The following is a 21,576-nucleotide window of genomic DNA, read 5'->3' as shown; positions in this document are numbered from 1 at the left end:
TGAGACCCTGTTCCATTCTTAATTGATAAAGAACGCTCCCTTACGGTCATTTGTACAGCACCCTGTCTGGCCTATATAGACCTTGCCACAGCTCAGGGGAACTTCATAAACAGTGCCCACGGCACAACGCAGGAAGAGCTTTTCGTGCTTCTTATCGCACACCGCCTTGACACCTCTTGAAGAAATGCGGGCACAGAGCCTTGAAAGCTTATTCGGAGCAGACAAAACCACCAGCACATGGTGCCGATTTGCAACCTTTTTCAGGTTGTGGGAGATTTTGCGCATGTATGGTACAACATGTGGTCTTTTCCTCTGTCCTTGCAATGGCTCAGGCCTCCTGCGTTCCCCTTTCAGCCTCTGAAGCAATGTTTCAGATACACTGACTAAGACCGAATAAGGAAACCCGGCTGCAGCGAGCCGCGATAACTGACAGCAAAAGACAATCAAACACTGTGTGCTGGCATAACTTGGACAGCGCAGAACAAAAACACATAGCAGCTATAGACCTCTTCGCCACTTTAGAATGTGCAGAATCGTATGAAAGAAGTCCTTTTCTCGTTCTAGGGCTGAAGTTTGAACAGACATGACCCTCGTCCAGAGTCAGGTTAATATCTAAAAACTGCAAGCTTTCGTCAATGGGCAGTTCATAGGTAAAAAGCAAGCCTTTTCCATGTTGTCGGAACAGGTTTAAAACAAAATCTACCTCGCTAGAGTCCGATACCGGGTTAGTAGAAGCTAACACCACGAGAAATCGTCCACATATCTAAACATTTTAGGGACTTTTCCTGGATCACTGGCATTTTCTAAAGCATGATTAATAGACGCCAAAAAATGCTACAAAGAACAGGTGCAACGCAGGAGCCAATACAAATGCCCTTTCCTTGAATAAACAACCCATTATTAAAAGAGACAAAGGTGCTACGTAGGTAAAATTCTAAAAGTGACATGAAGTTGGGAACGGATATGCCAGATGTATTGATAAAAGTTGTGCCCCCGTGCTCCTTGATGCAGTCCCTTACACAAGATAAAAGTTCATTATGAGGCACTGAATAAAAAAAGATCCTCAACGTCAATCGAAGAAAGATAACTGATGTCACTTCTGCTTTTCAAGAAATCTATGACGTCACAGGAGCTTTTTGTTGCGAAAGGATCTACAAACGCTAACGCATTTAAGTTTTTCAACAGATAGCGACTCACTTGCAGCTGCCAAGTACCATTTTCTGTCATAATTGACCTCAACGGCATGTCAACTTTATGAGTTTTTACATTGAAAAACACTTCCAAGGAAGTTTTCTTGTATTCAAAAACTTATTTAGCCAGATTGGCTCAATTAAAATTCTTGCACAATTCAACAGCACGACTTTTTACCTTTGACGCTTTTACAGTTGTAGACTCAAAATTCTTCATAATAGCAGAACTGGCTTTGCCCTGGAAACTGGAAGTATACATCACCACATATCCGCCTTCTTTGTCTGCCTGAAGAAGAGAAAGTTCATGCTCCTTGAAGTACGAGACAACTCCGCCTGTGATGAACTTGGGGCGGTCATTTCTATAGTTCCGCAAAAGTGAGTCCGCACCCTCAAGCAGGCAGCGCTCGCGATTTTCCTCGTTAGCACTGCGGGAAATGCCTCGGTTCGTGGCAAGCAATTCGTGGGTTGATACCTTAAGAACAACGCTGAACTTTGGTCCATTCTTGAGCACCAAAGCAACTTTCTCAGGAAAAGACACGTTCTCAAGAACTCTTAAATTGTCCGGCATTGGTCGTTTGCTCTGGAGCTTGGGAAGTCGAACCAAGATGCACTGCCACCAGTACTCCGTTGTGTCATTTGCTGAGCGATGAAAGAACCGCAGTTGTTCTTCAGCTATTATTCCCGGGAAACTCAAGAAACACCACAGCCGTAGCAGGTCATGGTATAGGCGCACTTGCCTCCAAAGTTCCGACTTGAAAATTTTGCAGTTGCGTTTAGCATGGCCAAACGAGAGTTTAACAGGACCAAAAAGCATTGTGGCGTCGTTGGGTATTAGACCTTTTCTTAAGCAATAACCAATAAACCTAGCATGGCAAGAAGCAGAAGCGGTCAAGTGCACGTAATCCTGAGCCTGAGTAGAAGGTAAAACAGACTGGAAAGGGCCCCTTGTAGAAGAAATGAAGCTTAACAGAACGTTATGTGGGGCTAGTTGGTACATATTAAGCTGAAATCAACCCACGAATTGCTTGCCACGAACCGAGGCATTTCCCGCAGTGCTGACGAGAAAAATCGCCAGCGCTTCCTACTTGAGGGTGCGGACTCACTTTTGCGGAACTAAAGAAATGACCGTCCCAAGTTCATCACAGGCAGAGTTGTCTCGTACCTCAAGGAGCATGAACTTTCTCTTCTTCGGGCAGACAAAGAAAGCGGATTTGTAGAGATGTATACTTCCAGTTTCCTGGACAAAGCCAGTTCTGCTATTATGAAGAATTTTAGTCTACAACTGTAAAAGCGTCAAAGGTAAGAAGTCATGCTGTTGAAATGTTCAAGAGATTTAATTTAGTCAATCTGGCTAAATCAGTTTTTGAATGCAAGAAAACTTCCTGGGAAGTGTTTTTCAATGTAAAAACTTATAAAGTTGACATGCCGGTGAGGTCAATTATGACAGAAAATGGTACTTGGCAGCTGCAAGTGAGTCGCTATCTGTTGAAAAATTTAAATGCGTTAGCGTTTGTAGATCCTTTCGCAACAAAAAGCTCCTGTGACGTCATAGATTTCTTGAAAAGCAGAAGTGACATCAGTTATCTTTCTTCGATTGACGTTGAGGATCTTTTTTTATTCAGTGCCTCATAATGAACTTTTATCTTGTGTAAGGGACTGCATCAAGGAGCACGGGGGCACAACTGTTATCAATACATCTGGCATATCCGTTTCCAACTTCATGTCACTTTTAGAATTTTACCTACGTAGCACCTTTGTCTCTTTTAATAATGGGTTGTTTATTCAAAGAAAGGGCATTTGTATTGGCTCCTGCGTTGCACCTGTTCTTTGTAGCATTTTTCGGCGTCTATTAATTGTGCTTTGGAAAATGCCGGTGATCCAGAAAAATTCGCTAAAATTTTTGGATATGTGGACAATTTCCTCGTGGTGTTAGCTTCTACTAACCCTGTAACGCACTCAAGCGAGGTATATTTTGTTTTAAACCTGTTCCGACAACATGAAAAAGGCTTGCTTTTTACCTATGAACTGCCCATTGACGAAAGCTTGCAGTTTTTAGAATTTTATTTACAGAATACTGCGGTCGAAAGACCAAGCAGGGGGGCATAATAAAAAGTGATTCACAATGTAACCTAAATAAAAGAAAGTTCAAGCAATAAAAACATGTTAAGGCAGTAGAAAACAGGATAGCGTTTGAACAAAGTTAAATGGCAGCAAGAAATTGCAAATTGCAACCGGAGAATGCAAATCAAATACAACGTGAGACAGTCCGAGATCTTGAGTTGTACGGTTAAAAACGGAAAGATACAAAGTTATCGAAGTCAGGATTTTCGTTATCACAGAATGCTTCAAAAGGTAACGCGTTCCAATCATTTATCGTCCGAAGAAAAAATGAGTTCATGAAAAGATTAGTACGTGCGAAGTAAGGTTCAAGAGTGTAGCTGTGAGTATGTCGAGTTTGTCTTGAATTTCAATTTCGTATATAAGTTTCTGGACAAATGTTAAATTTACGGAAATAAAGTGAGTGTAGAAATTTCAGCCGGGCAACAGCTCTTCGGTATTGTAAAGTGGGGATATCATTAATAGCCATGATCGTTGTTGGCGAGTCATTTCTGCGGTAGGCATTAAAGATAAAGCGAACCACCTTTCGCTGCACCATCTCAAGCTTCCTAACATCTTTCTTTATATGTGGGTCCCAAACGACACTAGCACAATCTAGCTTCGGTCTTATAAAAGCATTGTAGGCCAACATTTTTATTTCTGAGGGCGCTGTTTTTAATTTCTGTCTTAAAAAACCGAGCTTTCTAGAAGCATATGAGCATGTTTTATTAATGTGGCTTGACCATGTTAGGTGGCTTGTAATTGTGACGCCCAAATATTTATATTCGTTAACCTCAGTCAATGGACAGTTGTTGAGAGAATAGGTATAATTAAAACGGTGTTTCTTATTTGTTATATGCATGACAACTGATTTATCGCTATTTAATTTCATTGACCAATCTTCACACCACTTAGAAATGGCACAAAGGTTGGATTGCAGGCACTTCTGGTCATTCGGAGCAGTAATCATTTTATAAAGTATGCAGTCATCTGCAAAAAGCTTTATGTGGACTTGTGATGTGTCTATTGATTCAACAATGTCATTTATATATACTAGAAAGAGAATAGGTCCCAAAACACTACCTTGAGGAACTCCTGATGATACTGGTAGAATACCAGTCATGCAGTCATTTACTTTAACATGCTGCTTGCGATTGTGAAGGTAAGAACGGATCCAGTCAATGAGGTTAACAGGTCGACCTAAGACATATAATTTAGAAATGAGTTTGCTATGCGTGACAAGATCAAAAGCTTTACTAAAATCTAAAAAATAGCATCAGTTTGATTCCCCGTATCCAGCGACGACGTAAACTCATGAATTGTTGTAACTAGCTGCGTTGTGGTCGATAATTTTTTTCTAAATCCGTGCTGTAATGGCGACAGCAGGTGGTTTTCTTCAAGAAATGTTGTGATGTAATTTGCGACTATCTGTTCTAATAGCTTACATGATGTACACGTTAAGGAAATAGGCCTGTAGTTTGCAATGTTTAAACGATCCCATTTCTTAAACACCGGTACTACACGTGCCATGCGCCAGTCATCAGGAATGAAGGAATTTTCGAAGGAGAGGCGAAAAACGCTTGTTAAAATGTGCGCAACGGGTTCGGCATATTTACGCAAGAATGTGTTTGGGATATTATCTGGACCAGCTGAAGATTTATTTTTCAGGTTAAGCAGCAAAGAAAATATGCCCTCATAAGTTATGAACTCGGAAGACATTACTGGAAAAAGATTGTCATGTGTTGATTCATGTTGGGGAGCAGAAAATACGGAGCAGAAGTATCTGTTAAACTGATCAGCGACAACCGACGCATCATTTACAATGGAACCATCAACAGTTATTTGACTGGGCGTAGCATCTGTTTGTTCTAAATATCGCCAGAATTTTTCAGGGCTTTTTGTCAGAAATTCAGGTAATGAATGAGTGAAATACCTAGTTTTTGCGTCGGAGAGTTTGGAAGCAAGGCTGACTTTTAATTTAGATATCTCACTAACTGTTTTTTTATGTTTTTGGCCCGTTAGAGCCTACGGTGTAAATGAATGATTTCTCTTGTCATCCACGGGTTATTTTTGTTAGTGTGAACATATTTGGAGGGGACAAATTTTTCAATGCAATAATGAATAGTTTCTTTCAGAGCATCCCAGAGAGTTGTGACGCAGCCCGACATGTTATCACAAAATTCCCACAAACAGCATGGTCATCGCATGGTATTGCATGGTCATCGGCTTTAGCGAAATCTTTTATTAACTTTTTTCCTTGTTTTTTGTGCAACTTCGCATCACCAAGCGGAAAGGAAAGGTACACCGCCTTGTGGTCCGACACACCATCAACCACATCCACAGAGTATGTAGAAATATCATTACTAATAAAAGCTAAATCTATTACCGAACGGGCACTTCCAGCTTCTCTGGTGTACTCTGTAACAGTTTGTTTTAGATCACACATAATCATGGTATCCACAAGAGGGTTTATGTTCACATCGAAAAAGGAAACGGGGTCACGCCAATCAATGCACGGAATATTAAAATCACCGGCGAGTATCACCCTGTTGTTTGAAAACTGACCCATATGATCGCACAGTTACCTACGATATTAACGTGACTCTGGACGAGGGTCATGTATGTTCAAACTTCAGCCATAGAACGAGAAAAGGACTTCTTTCATATGATTCTGCACATTCTAAAGTGGTGAAAAGGTCTATAGCTGCTATGTGTTTTTGTTCTGCGCTGTTCAAGTTATGCCAGCACACAGTGTTTGATTGTCTTTTGCTGTCAGTTATCATGGCTCACTGCAGCCGGGTTTTCTTATTCGGTCTTAGTGTATCTGAAACATTGCTTCAGAGGCTGAAAGGGGAACGCAGGAGGCCTGAGCCATTGCAAGGACAGAGGAAAAGACCACATGTTGTACCATACATGCACAAAATCTCCCACAACCTGAAAAAGGTTGCAAATCGGCACCATGTGCTGGTGGTTTTCTCTGCTCCGAATAAGCTTTCGAGGATCTGTGCCCGCATTTCTTCAAGAGGTGTCAAGGCGGTGTGCGATAAGAAGCACGAAAAGCTCTTCCTGCGTTGTGCCGTGGGCACTGTTTATGAAGTTCCCCTGAGCTGTGGCAAGGTCTATATAGGCCAGACAGGGTGCTGTACAAATGACCGTAAGGGAGCGTTCTTTATCAATTAAGAATGGAACAGGGTCTCATTTGCCCTTCCACTGTGCTGCTTGTGGCTGCACGCCGCAGTTTGATCGCACGCGACTACTTGTAGGGAGCCGGGATGCGCTGGCACGGGAGTTACTCGAAGCCTTTCACATAAGAAAGAAAGGTGACTCGTGCGTCAGCGTGCCTTCAGTTTTCTTGCATAATAGTTAATTCCAACTGTTGGATCTAGATATACTGTAGATGGCTGCTACGAAGTGTCTGTCAGTCCTTTTTGCTGTTTTTCTTCGCATTTTTTTTTTGCCCAGGCTTGGGTGTGTTTGTGTTTTTTTTTCGACGTCTTAACATCAGGAATATCTGTTTGTTCTAGTTTCCAGATATTATGATTGCAATAATCGTTTATTACATCATCAAAATGTTCATGCCTGCACGTGCGGTGAATTAAATGGTATGTGCATGTCCTCCAAGAGCCTATATATTGTGAGTGCTTCATGAAAATAAACTTAGTTGTGAGTTGGCGCTCTTTCTGTCTTTTCTCGTTCTTCTCTTTGGCAACCTTGCGTCATGTATTTCAGCCTAATATGTACCAACTAGCCCCACATAACGTACAGTTAAGCATCATTGCGGTGCTTGTTTTCACCGGGATCCACCCACTTGTGTTTGACTGATGGGGTGCCTGCTTTTTTTTTGCATCCTTAGTGGCTGCTTCATAGCCCTGGACTGCACTATTTCGTTCAGATAGCGTGCGTATGTATGTATGTATGTATGTATGTATGTATGTATGTATGTATGTATGTATGTATGTATGTATGTATGTATGTATGTATGTATGTATGTATGTATGTGTGTATGTATGTATGTATGTATGTATGTATGTATGTATGTATGTATGTATGTATGTATGTATGTATGTATGTATGTATGTATGTATGTATGTATGTATGTATGTATGTATGTATGTATGTATGTATGTGTGTATGTATGTATGTATGTATGTATGTATGTATGTATTATGTATGTATGTATGTATTGCGTCCAAGGTTTATCTCCACCTTACCGCAGGCGTCCGTTGTTGAGACGTAAGGGTTGCGTCAACCCCGGACTTCGTTTGGTAGCATGACAGTCTCTGGCTTCCTGAAATGATACTCGCAAGTTCTGAAAATGAAAGCATGCAGATTTACTGACACTTTTCGCACACTTATTTACCTAGTGAAAACGGTAAAAGTTCAGCGATGAGAGAACGGGATGAGTCAAAAACAAATTACAGCGTCTCCTTCTTCTGTCACCCGGCTGGCACCTCCTTCTTGATTGAAATCAATCACACATATGTGTCTTGCATGTCTTCTTGTAGTCCGCCATGGTGCATCAGTGACTACAGTACTCTGCTGCTGACCAGAATGTCACAATAAGGTGGGCTTGAAATGGTTGAGGCCCGTCTGCTGTGCGATGTCAACGCACGGTAAAGAACACCAGGTGGTCAAAATTTCTGCAGCCCTGCACAAACGGTGTGTCTGACAATCATGTCGCGATTTTGGGACGTAAAACTCCAGATATTAATATCATGTGTTCGAGTGACAGCGTATGGGAACTGAGATTTACTCGTATTGCCCCATTGGACTAAATAACGCACGCATTAGCCTAATGGTGTACGATTTCATGTCGGCGACGCTGCCTGCAATTCTCGTGGCAGATACACAGTAGTAGTGTTCACGCACAATTATTCCTATTTCATTCTTCATCTTACGAGCGCTGCCCACCGTGCCTGTTTGACAGCGCTGCTCTCCGATGGGACTGCATGACCACCGCGCATCTCTGTGTTTCTCGGGTTCTCCTTTAGATATGGGAAACAGTTGGCCCAAAACAGCTGTGCTGCTTGTTGTAATTGGTCGGTTTTTCACAGCTCGCTTATTATAGGAACCACAAATGCGATTTAGTGAATTTAGTCTCATTACCTGTTTGAATGTGAACAACAAAAAATATTGCTGGCGGGCGAATCTCAACCGACTAAGAAGAACGCGTACTTATTTTTTTTACCAAACGCGCACTCATAATTCCGCATGCATGTTGCTCACAGAATAAAAGGTTGATGTCAAGAAAGCGTAAGCTTCTGTCAGCTGGGAAATCATAAGTTAAGTCGAATTGTGATAAAATTTGAGCCGCGTTTCAATAAACCTTTGCTCCCGTATATCTCTGCCACCGAAGCTGGTAAACAGATATAGACGCCAGACTCTGGAGTTTTGCAGACATGTATATATACGCCCATGCTATGTTGGTAAACACAGGTAAGCCGATGTTGACATTATGGGTAAAATTATAGCGACGCCCGCACGTAACCTCCGCCGTAAGCGCTGAAAACTGCGATGTGCGTCAACAAAATGACCTTGTGAGACGCCATAAACGGTGAGGGCTGCGATGTGCGCCATCAAACGAAACTAAGTTGTGAAACGCGTCTCATCCAACCGCGACGCCACTCATCGGCATACCGTTTTTTTAAAGATGACAGTCTTTCTTGTGGACCTTAGACGCAAAAGCTTTGGTCTGCATGTCTGTCTGTATATTTCTCTGTTTGTCCCCCGTTACCTCTAACCGGTTACTCTAAACCCTCCGATACCCTGAACGGCCGACCCCTTCCGCACCGCCCACCAATGTTGCTCAAGAATCAGCGTTCATATGTGTGCGATTGTCAATGAAAAAGCAATTATTGCGCATATCTGACGCACCATAACAACACGTATATATTCTGCATGTTCATCTTTTACTATAAAAGGCATGCATAACTAATTCTAAGGACCGTAGCGCTTATCACACTGCGCTGACTATGCAACGCTTCCATGGAAAGGCGAGTGTTTCCAACGCTTTCCTAAGAAGACACGGTGGTGGCCCCTACCCGTCTCCTTGCGTTCTCTGAGACGGGTGCGCACGTGCATCTCAGGGCCACGCGCTTTGTTTTAAAAAAAAATTGCCAGATGGCGCTCATGTCTCACGTGTGACGTGACTTGATGCGCTCGTTCGCCTCCGCTGCACGCTCGATGCACCCTAACGCAGCGCCTCCGGAATACCATTCACTGATTTTCTTGCGCAGAACATGAAATATATGTTTTGTTCACTCTCTCCACACGCAAGGCTATCGTTTTTCGACGACATTTGCAGATTACATGCAGATACGGGGCCAATTTTTTCTCGTTTCTTGACTTCTTGACTTTTCTCGTTTCTCTCCACATGCACTATTGAAAACGCAGCAGAAATTGCGGTAGGCAGAGCGTCTTTTGCCTACCAAGACAGCGCCACCGCATTTTCGTGACGTAAGTCCGGTGGAATTTGTCTATAGGGGCACCTGTCAGCACAGTCTAGGATTATGCAAAGCTCTACTCCCTTGCACACTTTGCTGCACAACCAAGTGCGAGTACCGCGGGCGAAACACAAATTGAGCAAATATTAGGTATGGTTGTGCATTGAATGCTGACAAAAAGAGCTACGAATTTCTCTCCGCTAGTGAGACGCGTGACCAAAACGCCATGGCGTGCTTTTTGGCCCACTCGCCAGAACGACGGCGAAATCAAGCGCAGACGCAACAGCTCCGCGCCCTACGAAGAAATACCTCAGTTGACGCTAGTTGTGTTGTAAATTGCCACGGACGTAAAGCACCTCAGTTTTACTGACTTCCGTGGCTGTCCCGAAGCAGAACCATGAGAACGCTGGATACGGCCCGTGTCGAACATGTTGGGTAAGCGAATTACTCACGTTCTCCACGGCCGGTGGCATGAGAAAGTGTGATAATGTAGGACTCCTGTTATGGTTTTGAGTACCCTTGACAGAAAACCATGGTAACATTGATTATGAAGCTCAACAGAGCCTCTGACTGCGATGTACTCAGTGCAACAGTAGGCTGGCGACGCGCGCGATAGACATTACCGTTGGTCTCCGCGATTGCCGCAGCTATCTCGGAGGTTTCAGCTATGCCTTTCGTTGTACACCTAGAAAATGAACACACATATATTCCTATTTGCAGTGACGGAAGTCAGCCGTCAACAGAGCATTCTCCACATGTGTAATAAAATAGGTCAACGCACACGAAGCGAGAAATAGATGTAGAATGCAACTGCAAATGCTAAACTCACCGGGCTCATTCATGGCGAATAAAGCGAGCTTCGTACAACTCATATAAGATACATTGCTCCTGCATCGCTTTGGCGACACGTGTATGCCAAACATACGCATTTAGGTGTTACCGAACGCACTTCGAAGTGCTTGCCTTGAACTCAATATCATGCGATGGTCGTTTGCACTTAAATTGAGAGTTGCAGCACGCCGAAATAACGTAAGCATGTTTTGTATTGCACCGGCAGTTCACTTTTATTAGCTACTATTTTTGTGAAACTAGGTTGGATTAATGAAAGAAGCTTGTCAGGTCCTTCATTTTAAGGAAATCACACTTCAACAGCAACGAAAGAGAAGGGCCTATGCACGTTCACTTGCGGACGGCTTGCTTTACTCTACCCAATCATCTGCAGTGCGGCGATGAGGGCACTAGTCGCGGCGTTTTTCACAGTTCCACCTGGGCTGACTCTGATATCTGTGGCGAAGTTGCGCCTCTACAACGTTTCGCGTAGGTCTTGTCTTGAACTCATGAGCACAGCTATTGTAATTGACCTCGAGCTCCGCCGGTTACCTGGATGTCGTGCAGGAACGAGACATGGCACGTCCGAAAGGAACGCTCTTTATTGGAACAGCGAATAGAAAAACGGATAGATTCGTGCCCTCGAGTGAGCGGTAGCTCGTGAGGAGCACTCGCGATGATGATCAACGTCCGCTGCTCCGTTGGTGAAAACGAAGTTACAACATTTTCCCAGGTCCAACTGATGGCGTCACTCTACTTGCAGTGTGTAGAGCATTTGTACAGGGTGGTTGATTTCAGCTGCCCGAAAACTGCAGGGAACAGGAGCGAACTTTCACATCGCGTCCGTTATGTAAGTATCTTATTGTTGTCATCACCCAAACTTGCCGAGGGTATTTTTGTCTCCGATAAAAACTAACTTTCCTTCCATCAGCAATTCAGTGCGTTTAGCTTTGTTGACGACGAAGTTTCCCAGTGCGTCTAGATAAGCACCGTGCCGCGCTTAGTCAAGACGCCCGTTCCTTGTTCGTGCCTGCGGCTGCGTTCCTTGTTCCATCCTCAGGGTTGCGGTCAAGTAGCCGGCGGTTACTTTTATTTTATTTTATTAGATCTACCTCTTGTTCCGCAACTGTTTTAGTGCATTGATAAGTGTAACTTCATATTTCATGTCTGTTTCTTCTCCGGGCCAGAGGCCTGCCCTCTGGTCAGCCTCTGTTCCCCCTCAATATCTTCCTCTGGAGTTGTTTCTCCGCAATGGAACCTGTAGCGTTCCTGTCGCTTTGGTGCCGACCACCGGTGGGTTCATCCGCATGAAAAACCCCAAGACAATCCAAACGGAACTTCGTGCGATCACTCCCCACTCTCTACTGATAACAGAGGTTCATCAGTTTGGACGCGGGGGGATACTATGCTGCTCACCAGACAAGGCCTGCATCCAAGACCTTCTGAAGTGCACTACTTTTGCATCACATCCGGTGAGCTCTTTTATCCCACCTCATCTAGCTTGCTGCAAAGGATTGGTTCGGGGGGTAGACGCAAGTCTAAGCCCAGCAGAAGTCTTGGACATCTTTTCCCCAGCAGGTGTTATTTCTGTTTACCGCTGTATACCAAACAGGAAAACCAACAGAAAGTTCCCACTGAAACTGTAATTGCCACATTCGCTAGAACAGATCGCCCTTCGGAGATCAAGGCATGGCCGCTTATTTATAAGGTCGAAGCTTTGGCTCCCCGTCCGCTGCAATGTGCTAAATGTTGGCGCTTTGGACACAGTACTAAAGGTTGTCGATCGGAGACTCGATGCCGCATATGCGGAGCCATATACGGGGCTGGTCATAGTACTGCTGAGTGTCAATCAGACAATAAGACATGCTGTTTGTGCAAGGCAAATCACGCTGCAGACGATCCTAACTGCCCTGCAAGATCAAAGGAACTTCAGGTGATTGAAATCATTGAAAGGAGACGATGCTCTCGTAGAGAAGCAATTGCAGAAATTCAAAGCAGGAGTCAGGGTTATGCCGGTATAGCAGCTCGTCCACCTCTTTCTATGGATGCATCACTTTCTCAGTCAATTTCTGCTATGGTAGAAAAGGCCGTAGAAAAAGTATTAGAAAAATTTTTACTCAATCTGTCCGACTCACTCAATAGTATTATGGATTCACAGATGTCGGGTACATCTGATCGAATAACTAAGCGTATCCAACCTCCTAGTGCCTCAATTAGTAAACCTGCCGAACATCAGTCAAATGTCTCTATTGATAATGAGGCAATGCTTTCCAGTCCTAACACAACTGAGCAGGAAGGTATATCTGATTCAGAATCAATAATTAATCGAGATGTAGATATGGATGCTCGCCTTTTGAAACGCACCAGATCACCCACTAGCAAACTTAATAATTCTTCTCATCCGAAAACAAAAAAGAGTGTGAAGGAACCTAGGACTAAAGTGGACTTCTTAAAAGATAGTATCTTAGATCAAGCAGTTGCTACTGCTTGCTTATCATCATAGGGTACCTTAGAGTACTTCAGTGGAACTGCGGTTCAATTCTCTCTGCAACTACCGACTTATTATATCTAATTTCTCAACAATCTCCAGACGTCATAATTTTACAAGAAACTTGGCTGTCTTCTGATCAAAACTTCTATCTAAAAGACTATCAGTGCTTTCGACTGGACCGAGACTCACGTGGTGGAGGATTAATGTTTTTCATTTCATCCAAAATTTGCCATAAAGCACACTTAGTTTACCAACAAATATCACACGATTATGAAGTATTGGTTCTGGAAATTCACTTTCCCGGATGCGCGCCACTATCTATAGTCAACAACTACTTTCCGGGTGGAATACAAGATGAAAGAGCCCTTGACGTGACTGCGAGTTTTTGCAGAAACAGTATTCTATTTGTGGGAGACTTCAATTCCCATCACGTTTCATGGGGATTCCACACTGATTCATCAGGAAAACGGTTGTGGGACTGGACTAACCGGAATAACCTTATTTGTTGGAACTCCAGAGTTCCGACATTCGTTCGATGTAATTCGAGGTCCGTCTTAGACTTGACATTTGCTAGCTCAAGTGTGACAATATTGTCTTGGACTGTTCTTCATACTGCTACAAGTAGTGATCACTGCCCCCTGGTATTTGAAGTCAGCATTCCTTTAGTGACGGTGGATCGCCAGGTGCAAAGTTTTGTAAACTACTCTAAATTTAAAAAGAACTTACAGTCAACGCTGTCTTCCTTGCCCAATATGGAAACAAATATGAAAGCTATGAGCCTTTGTTCCACCCTAAAGTGTACAATTAAAAAATCACAGTTCACTATATCTTCAACAAAGGGAAAATTCATATCTGCCTGGTGAAATGCGGATTGCGCCAGAGATTATAGACGCCGCAACGCTGCATGGAAAAAACTCCTCACCAACCAATGTCCGACTAATTGGAGAAATTATTTATTTGCTAAAGCTACCTTTAGGAGAACAGTTTCATTAGCGAAAGACGATTATGAAGAAAAACGGTACAGCTACTTATCCAAGAGTGGCAACAAGAAAGCTCTATTCAGATTTCTCCGTAATCGTAAAGCTATTACAGCACATGTAAATATTGACTCAGTTATTTTTTCTCCAACTGATTTGGAAAATACATTAACGGAAATTGCAATAGAATTGGAGAAGAGATTTACATCACAAATCAAAATAAAGTGTGCAAAACCGTCATTCAAAAATGATTTTATTGAAGTAAGTAGGGATGAACTTGCGCACGTCGTTCGTATTCTGCCAAACACAGGTCCTGGACCAGATGGCGTCACTTCGGAAATGTTAAAAATATTATTCGACATCTCTCCTGAAGACCTCCTTAACGTTGTCAACTATTCACTTGAAAATAGTCGGATACCTCCTGACTAGAGACTTGCAAAAATAATACCGCTTCTTAAAAAACAGGGACTAGGAATGCAGATAGATAACATTAGGCCAATCGCTTTAACATCACACGTAGTTAAGTTAATAGAAAGAATACTTTACATTAGAGTTACGAAGTTCATAACAGATAATGCGATACTCAGTGCGTGCCAGATTGGATTTAGACCAGGTTACTCTATATGGTGGGCGCATGTTGATTTAGAGGCTCGTATAAAGCTTGCTCGGCACAGACGACAATATGCAGCCCTAGTAACCCTTGATTTAGCCAAGGCATATGACAGTGTTGAACATGCTGTTCTTATCAATGTCCTAAAAGAGCTTACGTTCCCGCAGTACATAACAAATTGGATATACGAATTCTTAAAAGACAGAAAATTTTATTGCTTCCAACGAGGTATTTCCACGCCGAAGTATAGCCAAACGAGAGGTGTTCCTCAAGGCTCTGTTCTATCGCCTGTGCTATTTAACATTTTGTTAAGTTCAATACCACAGAGTGATAAGGTACACGTATACGTATATGCAGATGATATCGCGTTCTTTGCATCTGACAACGATATTTATTCACTACATTCGACTTTACAGTGTTATTTGGCAACGTTAGAAACCTGGTTTCAGAAAATTCATATGAACCTGAACGTAACTAAAAGTGCTATAATAGTTTTTCCGTTGGACTCACCAGTTACTATTTCTCTTCAGTACCATCAAGAAATAATACCCCAGGTTAATTGTATTAAATATCTGGGTGTACTGTACGATCAAAAACTGAGCTGGCGTGACCACATTGAATATATTAAAATTAAGGCTACACACGCTGTTGGAATTATAAGTAGGCTTGGCCGCCTCCGTTCCGGTCTTCGCAGAGATACGATGATCATGATTTATCACATGTACGTTCGTCCGATTCTTGAATTTGGATGTGTACTATTCTCTGGTGGACCAGCATACAAAATAAACCCCCTCATTCTCTTAGAGCGGGAAGCCCTACGTAGTTGTTTAGGTGTGCCAAAATTCACAGCTAACAATGTTTTGTATCAAGAAGCTCGGATACCCACCCTTGCTTGCAGATTTCGTATTTTAACAGTAAACACCTATTTAAAATTTTCTGAATCCACTTTAAGAAGGCGACAATTTGTATTCTTTGCCGAGCCTGGTGTCTTTTTCAATGAGCATTGGTCCCATGTATATAAACCCCAAGTGCTATTTGTTCAAACACTTCTAGATGCTTTAAATGTTAATATATTCGAGATCACACCATCTGTCAAACCAATCGGCCAAGTGCAAATAGAATTTGACGATATCTTTCCCATGAACGCTAAACATTTGCCCTCTAAATATTTGATTGGTTTATTAGAACAACACCTGTCTCAATTAGGTACTAATACAGTAATTGCAACGGATGCATCTATGAGTGGCGAGAAGGCAGGTGTGGGTATTTTTTCTCTCTCATTATTCTGGTCATTATCATTACGCCTTATACTTGAAGCGGAATTAACGGCCGTTATACTAGCTATTCGTAAACTTCCTGTGACTCATTCGACAGCTGTGATAGTGACTGACTCGTATTCTGTGTGTTCATTCTTATCATCGTCGTCGACATCAGCAGTACTAGAGACTTTTAAATCATTAATCCCAGCAAACATCCGTCTAGTGCGAATGATATGGGTGCCAGGCCATCGTAGTATATTTATAAACGAGATGGCTGACAAACTTGCGCGAACATCTCTTGATCTTCCGATTATGCCAATCATGCCTCCTACAGCTTATGTAAAAGCAGCGAGGTTTAGAAAACTTTCCCTTCTTGAAGACTCATCAAAAACCATGATACCGAATCCAGATTTCTCGCACCTGCACTTCACATGGAATAATAAATGGTGTCCCACGCGTAAATTGGAAGTCTTGGTAACAAAATTACGTTGCCGCGTACCACCTCTTAATTTCTACTTAAACAGGTCTGGTCTGGTGCCATCCCCTCTGTGCTCAAGCTGTAACGAACCTGAACATATCGACCATTTTCTTATCACATGTCACCGATTCAAAAATCAAAGAAAACACTGCGTCGAAATTTTATTCAGAAAATTAGGAATATCACTTAATACTCCCAATATTTTGTCTTTTGGGGCCATTTCATTGGGACATAGCGACCGGAACATCTGCGGGGCTCTCTGCGATTTCATATATAACACAAGAAGATTACCTTGCTGAGTCAGCCATCAGCTTTCGAATTTTACTAGTCACACTACCACTTACTATTTAGCTGATACACTGCAATGATTCAACTTTCAGGAGAATTTCATATAACGATTCCACCACAGATATTTAACAAATTCTATTATTTCTCCCCCCCCCCTTTTTTCTTTTTTTTCTTTTTTTTAACATTGCGCCAAATTAATTTCACAGTCAAAACACAGTATTCATATTCCCCTAATCTAGAAAATCTATAGGTATTTACTTGCATTAACCACCGGCTTCTTGGCCAATCCCCCTTAGTGGGTGAGAGCCACAAAACAAAGGAACAAGCAAGCAAGCAAGATATTCTTTCTGCCAACATTTTCAAAAGGTTTGCAAGTCTCCTCTCTTCTGAAAGAGGCGGTTCAGAAGGTCTTCACTTTCATCATCCTTTGTCATCATCGCTCGGGTGTTCCAGTCACGCTCTTTCAGCAGTTGCTCCAAGTCCCACACACAGGATGACAGGGACTGGTTTAGAGACTCTAGCTCAGCGATGCGAGATTTGACATCGTCCAGGCAAGTCTTGTAGGTGTGCAGCTCATCACGTGGAATAGGAGAGTCCGACGAGCGTCGGTCCAACCGTTTCTGGGGGTCACGCATATTGGTCTCGTAGATGCTCTGCATTTTCTCCCGGTTCAGCTGCATCTGCGATTCATACTGCTCGTGAAGTTCCTGCAGCGTGTCGGCCAGTTTGCGCTGAAAGTTCTCCTGCAGACGCCCATCAATTTCTGTGATCTCGGTCTGTTTGACAACGTGCATTTCCTCCAGTTCTTTTTCATCAATGGACTTCTGTACGTCCAGCTGCTCATTCAGCTGCTTGGCTCGGTTGCTGAGGCCTGTGCAATGCAGGATCTGATCTTGCGATTCCTTATTGACTCGCTCGAGTTCTTTTGCCAGGGCATCCCACTGATTCTCGGCATCCTTAAGCTGTGTCAAAGCCTGGTTCAGGCGTCCCTGATGGTCGAAAACCCGAGACTCCAAAGTTGTCGCGCGTCGCCCTGTTGTGGACCACACACGCTCCCTTTTGTTCAGCTTTGCCTGCGGAGCCTCAGCGTTGGTCTGCCATTTTTTCGCTTCCAGCTGAAGCCTGGCTCTTTCATTGGTCGTGTCGTCAACGGCCTGCCGGGCTTCGGCCAGTTCTCTTTCGTAAAGATTCTTGACGCTGGTCACATCGCGAGTGCGGGTCTCCTGGCTCGTTTCAATCTGCTTCGTGAGCCTGCTGTTCTCGGGTTCCAACTCGCGCACTCTGTCGATGTACGCAGCGAGGCGGTCGTTGATGTTTACTTGTTCCGACAGGAGGTTGACTGCTGTCGCTGTGGTTCCTTCTGCCTTCTTCCTGAAATCTGGGTCACACCTGAATGTTACATGTCGTCGATAACATCTGTCGCATTTTTGGTTTCCTCTACAATACCTTGCCCTATGTCTTTGCTTCAAACATCGAATACGTCGCTCTGTTTTGCTGAGCATTTCTTTCTTTTCTGTCAACCTCATTTTGCTGTCGCAGACCTCAGCACAATGCTTTGATAATTCGCAAAAAAGACATAGGTCGGGCTCCCCCAAAACACTTTGCAGACACGCTGTCGATGGCATGGTATGATTCCCAACTCGTCTCGACATCTCTGGAGTGTTCTGACGTATTTCTGGCCTTCTTGGTGTCGTATATGCCGCGAGGGTTTTTCGGCAGTGAAGCCGATGTTCGAGAAAGTCCAGCAGATTTTGTAGCTCTTTTCTGATTTTGGTCATCATGTCCTTTGAGTCCCTTTGCGCTTGCATCGTGGACACCGCAGCGATTGTTGTCGTCGTCTTGTGGCTCTCATGAAACTTCAGAACTAAGTCTGATGTCGTGACACGTAAGAGAATCTCCCGTAGCATGGAGGAGTATATGGAAGGGCTTGTTCCAAGCGCTTTCAGACTCCTTACGTGGGCTTAAACCTCGTAATAGAGTTCTCGAGCTTTGGTGGTGTTTGAATACTACAAAACTGGCTGAAGATCTAAGAGACATCAAAGATGTTGCTGTACAAAAATCATCTCGTCTCCGAAGCGCCTCTTGAGGATATCCACTGCATCTTCATAGCACTAGCCCAATGCTTGAAGTCCGGATATGGCTGTGGCGGCAGGTCCAGTGACAAGCGTGCTCAAGTAGTTAAAGTTGTCGGCAGCGCTAAGGTCGTCGTTGTTATGTACTGCCGGGGAGAACTGAATCCAAAATCGATGCCATTGCTGTCAATTGCCATCAAATTTCTGTAGCCGTAGTAGCGGTATTCCCGACCAGACACCGACGAGAGCCTGGCTCGTCGTTGGGCGCGAGACTTGCGATGCACGATCGTTCTGAATAGCAAAGCGAAGCTTTGACATCAGCGTCAGAATCTTGTCCCCATAACTGATCGCGTCCATCATTTCTGTGTCGATCAGCTCGTCGGGAGTCTCATCTAGTATGCTGTCATCGATCTTCGTTATCTTCCCGTATATCACGTTAACTCTGTCTATTGAAATGCTGACCTGTGACGACGACAGCTCTTGTTCCCGAAGGAGGCCTTCCGCTTCTTGTATAACAGCATCCAGCTGCGAGCGGAGGCACTTGCGTTGTCGGAGTAGCCGTTCTATGGTTCAGTCGGCAGCCGGGAACTCTACGCCAAAGTTTCATAGGTCACAGAGCGACACCTTGAATCGATGAGGTTGGCGTAGTTTTGACGATCCCGTTCGGTTTCGGCACCTTGTAATGGACCTCTAGGTACGCCGGCTACCTTGCTGTCGTGCAGTAACAAGAGATGGCACGTCCGAAAGGAACGCTTTTTAATGGAAAAATTATTAGAAAAAAAAACTGATGGATTTGTGCCCTCGAGTGAGCGGCAGCTCGTGAAGAGCACTCGCGATGATGATGAACGTCGTCTGCTACGTTAGTGAAGACGAAGTTACAACAGCTATAGGCACACCTATTCATGAGCACACTCACTCACACTCATTTGAACGTGTTGAGTGTGCATGAGTACTCATGAATTTGAGGGAACGTGAGTGGGATCCAGTACGCGTGAGTATGAACGTGAGTGAGAACGTATCAGTGTGTGTATAGCCATGAGTATAAACTTGAGTGTGTACTCAACTTCTCACGAGCGTGAATCGGTAAGCCGCACAGAGAAACGTGGCAACACACACACAGTGAGTGGCCGTTTGAGGAAGTGAGAAGCCATATTGCTGCTGTCGCTACTATCAAGCGGCCGTTGACAAGTCAAGCGCTATCAGGCCGCAAAAAAAAAAGTTTTATTGCAATGTCGTGTTGCCTTAGTAACAGGTGTTTGAAGTTGAAAGAAAACAGGAAACAAATAGCGATCGCAAAATGAGGCGGCTCTTCTTCAAGAGATAACTGTCACTGATGCAGCAAGTTTCACTCGGCCAGCATGTAGAAGACTGTGCCGCTGCCGAAATTCTGATTCTGCGCCGTTCGTGTACCCTATGTGCTCTGGCGCCGTGGCGCACAGTGGCGTCGGCACCTGTCTCGGCGCGGCGATGACAGCGGCGACGGCGCCTCCTTTCGCACTACTGTCTCTCGGAGTGCGCGGCATGTTTGGAGGTGTTCCATTGAATGAAAACGTTTTATTATTCAAATTTAAAGAAAACAGCGAGGATTGCTTTTCTGGGACATCTATGCAAACCTCTACGACAGCCCAGGCCCGCAAAACAAGCGCCCGGAAGACCTAGGGAGCACCGTCGCGGAGAGTGCCTTCCCACTGCTCTGTGGTAAGGGTCAGGGCCGTAGCCAGAATTTTTTCGGGGGGGGGGGGGGAGGGGGGCTGCAGACTATCGGTGGTAGTTTTAGTTTGAGCAGATTGTGTACGTGTATATCAAAACCATCAGACTCCCCCCATCTCCACATGTGTATGCCTGTTAAGAGAGTAAGTAAATGTGAAGCAATCGCACTAAAATACAGTAAACGACAAGTACAGTGGCCGTTTGGAGCAACAGTCTCTCGTCGCACCATTGAATGGACGTCTTCGATAACTCAGCCCCGCCGCGGTGGTCTAGTGGCTAAGGTACTCGGCTGCTGACCCGCAGGTCGCGGGTTCGATTCCCGGCTGCGGCGGCTGCATTTCCGATGGAGGCGGAAATGTTGTAGGCCCGTGTGCTCAGATTTGGGCGCAGGTTAAAGAACCCCAGGTGGTCGAAATTTCCGGAGCCCTCCACTACGGCGTCTCTCATAATCATATGGTGGTTTTGGGACGTTAAACCCCACAAATCAATCAATCAATCAATCAATCATCTTCGAAAACGCATCATTGCGACGACCCACCCGGTCGTATGTAGGAGACATCGTTAATGGTAATTCTCTGTTAAGTGTTGATAGCGTAGTCCTCGTCGGGTCGAAGTGCGTTTCACAAGTAAAGGACGGCTGCGCCTACGACGTGGAATAAAAGTTATATGCCGTATGTTTTTGCACACTTATATTTAAATTTCGGTTTTTCTTATTTGGCTGAGATAGTTTTTACTGTCGATGTTTGTGACTGCATGCCTATTGGAATGAAATTTATGTTAAGCTCTATGTGTCAAGCAGCCTCTGTGTCGTCGTTTTGTTCTCGCGCTATAACTATCGACACTGATAGCGTTTAGTCTACATTTTCTACTTTACTGCGCGCATTCAAGCATTCTTCTGATGCGCAATAAGTATTTTATGTATAAGTTATGCTGCACGTTACCAACACAATTTCGCACACGCTGTTTTTCGGGCAGACTTTCTCGCAACTTTGGTTGACATTACAGTTGCACTGCGACTTTTGATAGCAATAAAGTACTCCAATTGTAGATGTTTTATTATGCAATCTACGAGCGCAAGACAATCATTCTTGAAAAATGATCACTTGGTCTCAATCGAAAATGCACCTAGGACC

General features: G+C 44.0%; 1 protein-coding gene across 1 annotated transcript; it reads right to left on the bottom strand.

Moving 5' to 3' along the window:
- Window positions 1-17,020: 17,020 nt before the first annotated feature.
- LOC119161921 (lamin Dm0) lies at window positions 17,021-21,002 on the bottom strand. The gene is made up of 3 exons (XM_075876816.1): window positions 20,982-21,002; window positions 18,966-19,258; window positions 17,021-18,050 (listed from the first exon to the last, which is right to left on the bottom strand). Exons 1-3 carry the CDS (start codon window positions 21,000-21,002, stop codon window positions 17,021-17,023), a joined length of 1,344 nt encoding a protein of 447 aa, XP_075732931.1.
- Between the last annotated feature and the right edge of the window lie 574 nt (window positions 21,003-21,576).

Source organism: Rhipicephalus microplus, chromosome X (assembly GCF_043290135.1).
Source record: "Rhipicephalus microplus isolate Deutch F79 chromosome X, USDA_Rmic, whole genome shotgun sequence".
NCBI lineage: Eukaryota > Metazoa > Arthropoda > Arachnida > Ixodida > Ixodidae > Rhipicephalus > Rhipicephalus microplus.
The sequence above is the reverse complement of the archived record's forward strand: the minus strand, read 5'-3'. Positions and strand labels throughout refer to the sequence as shown.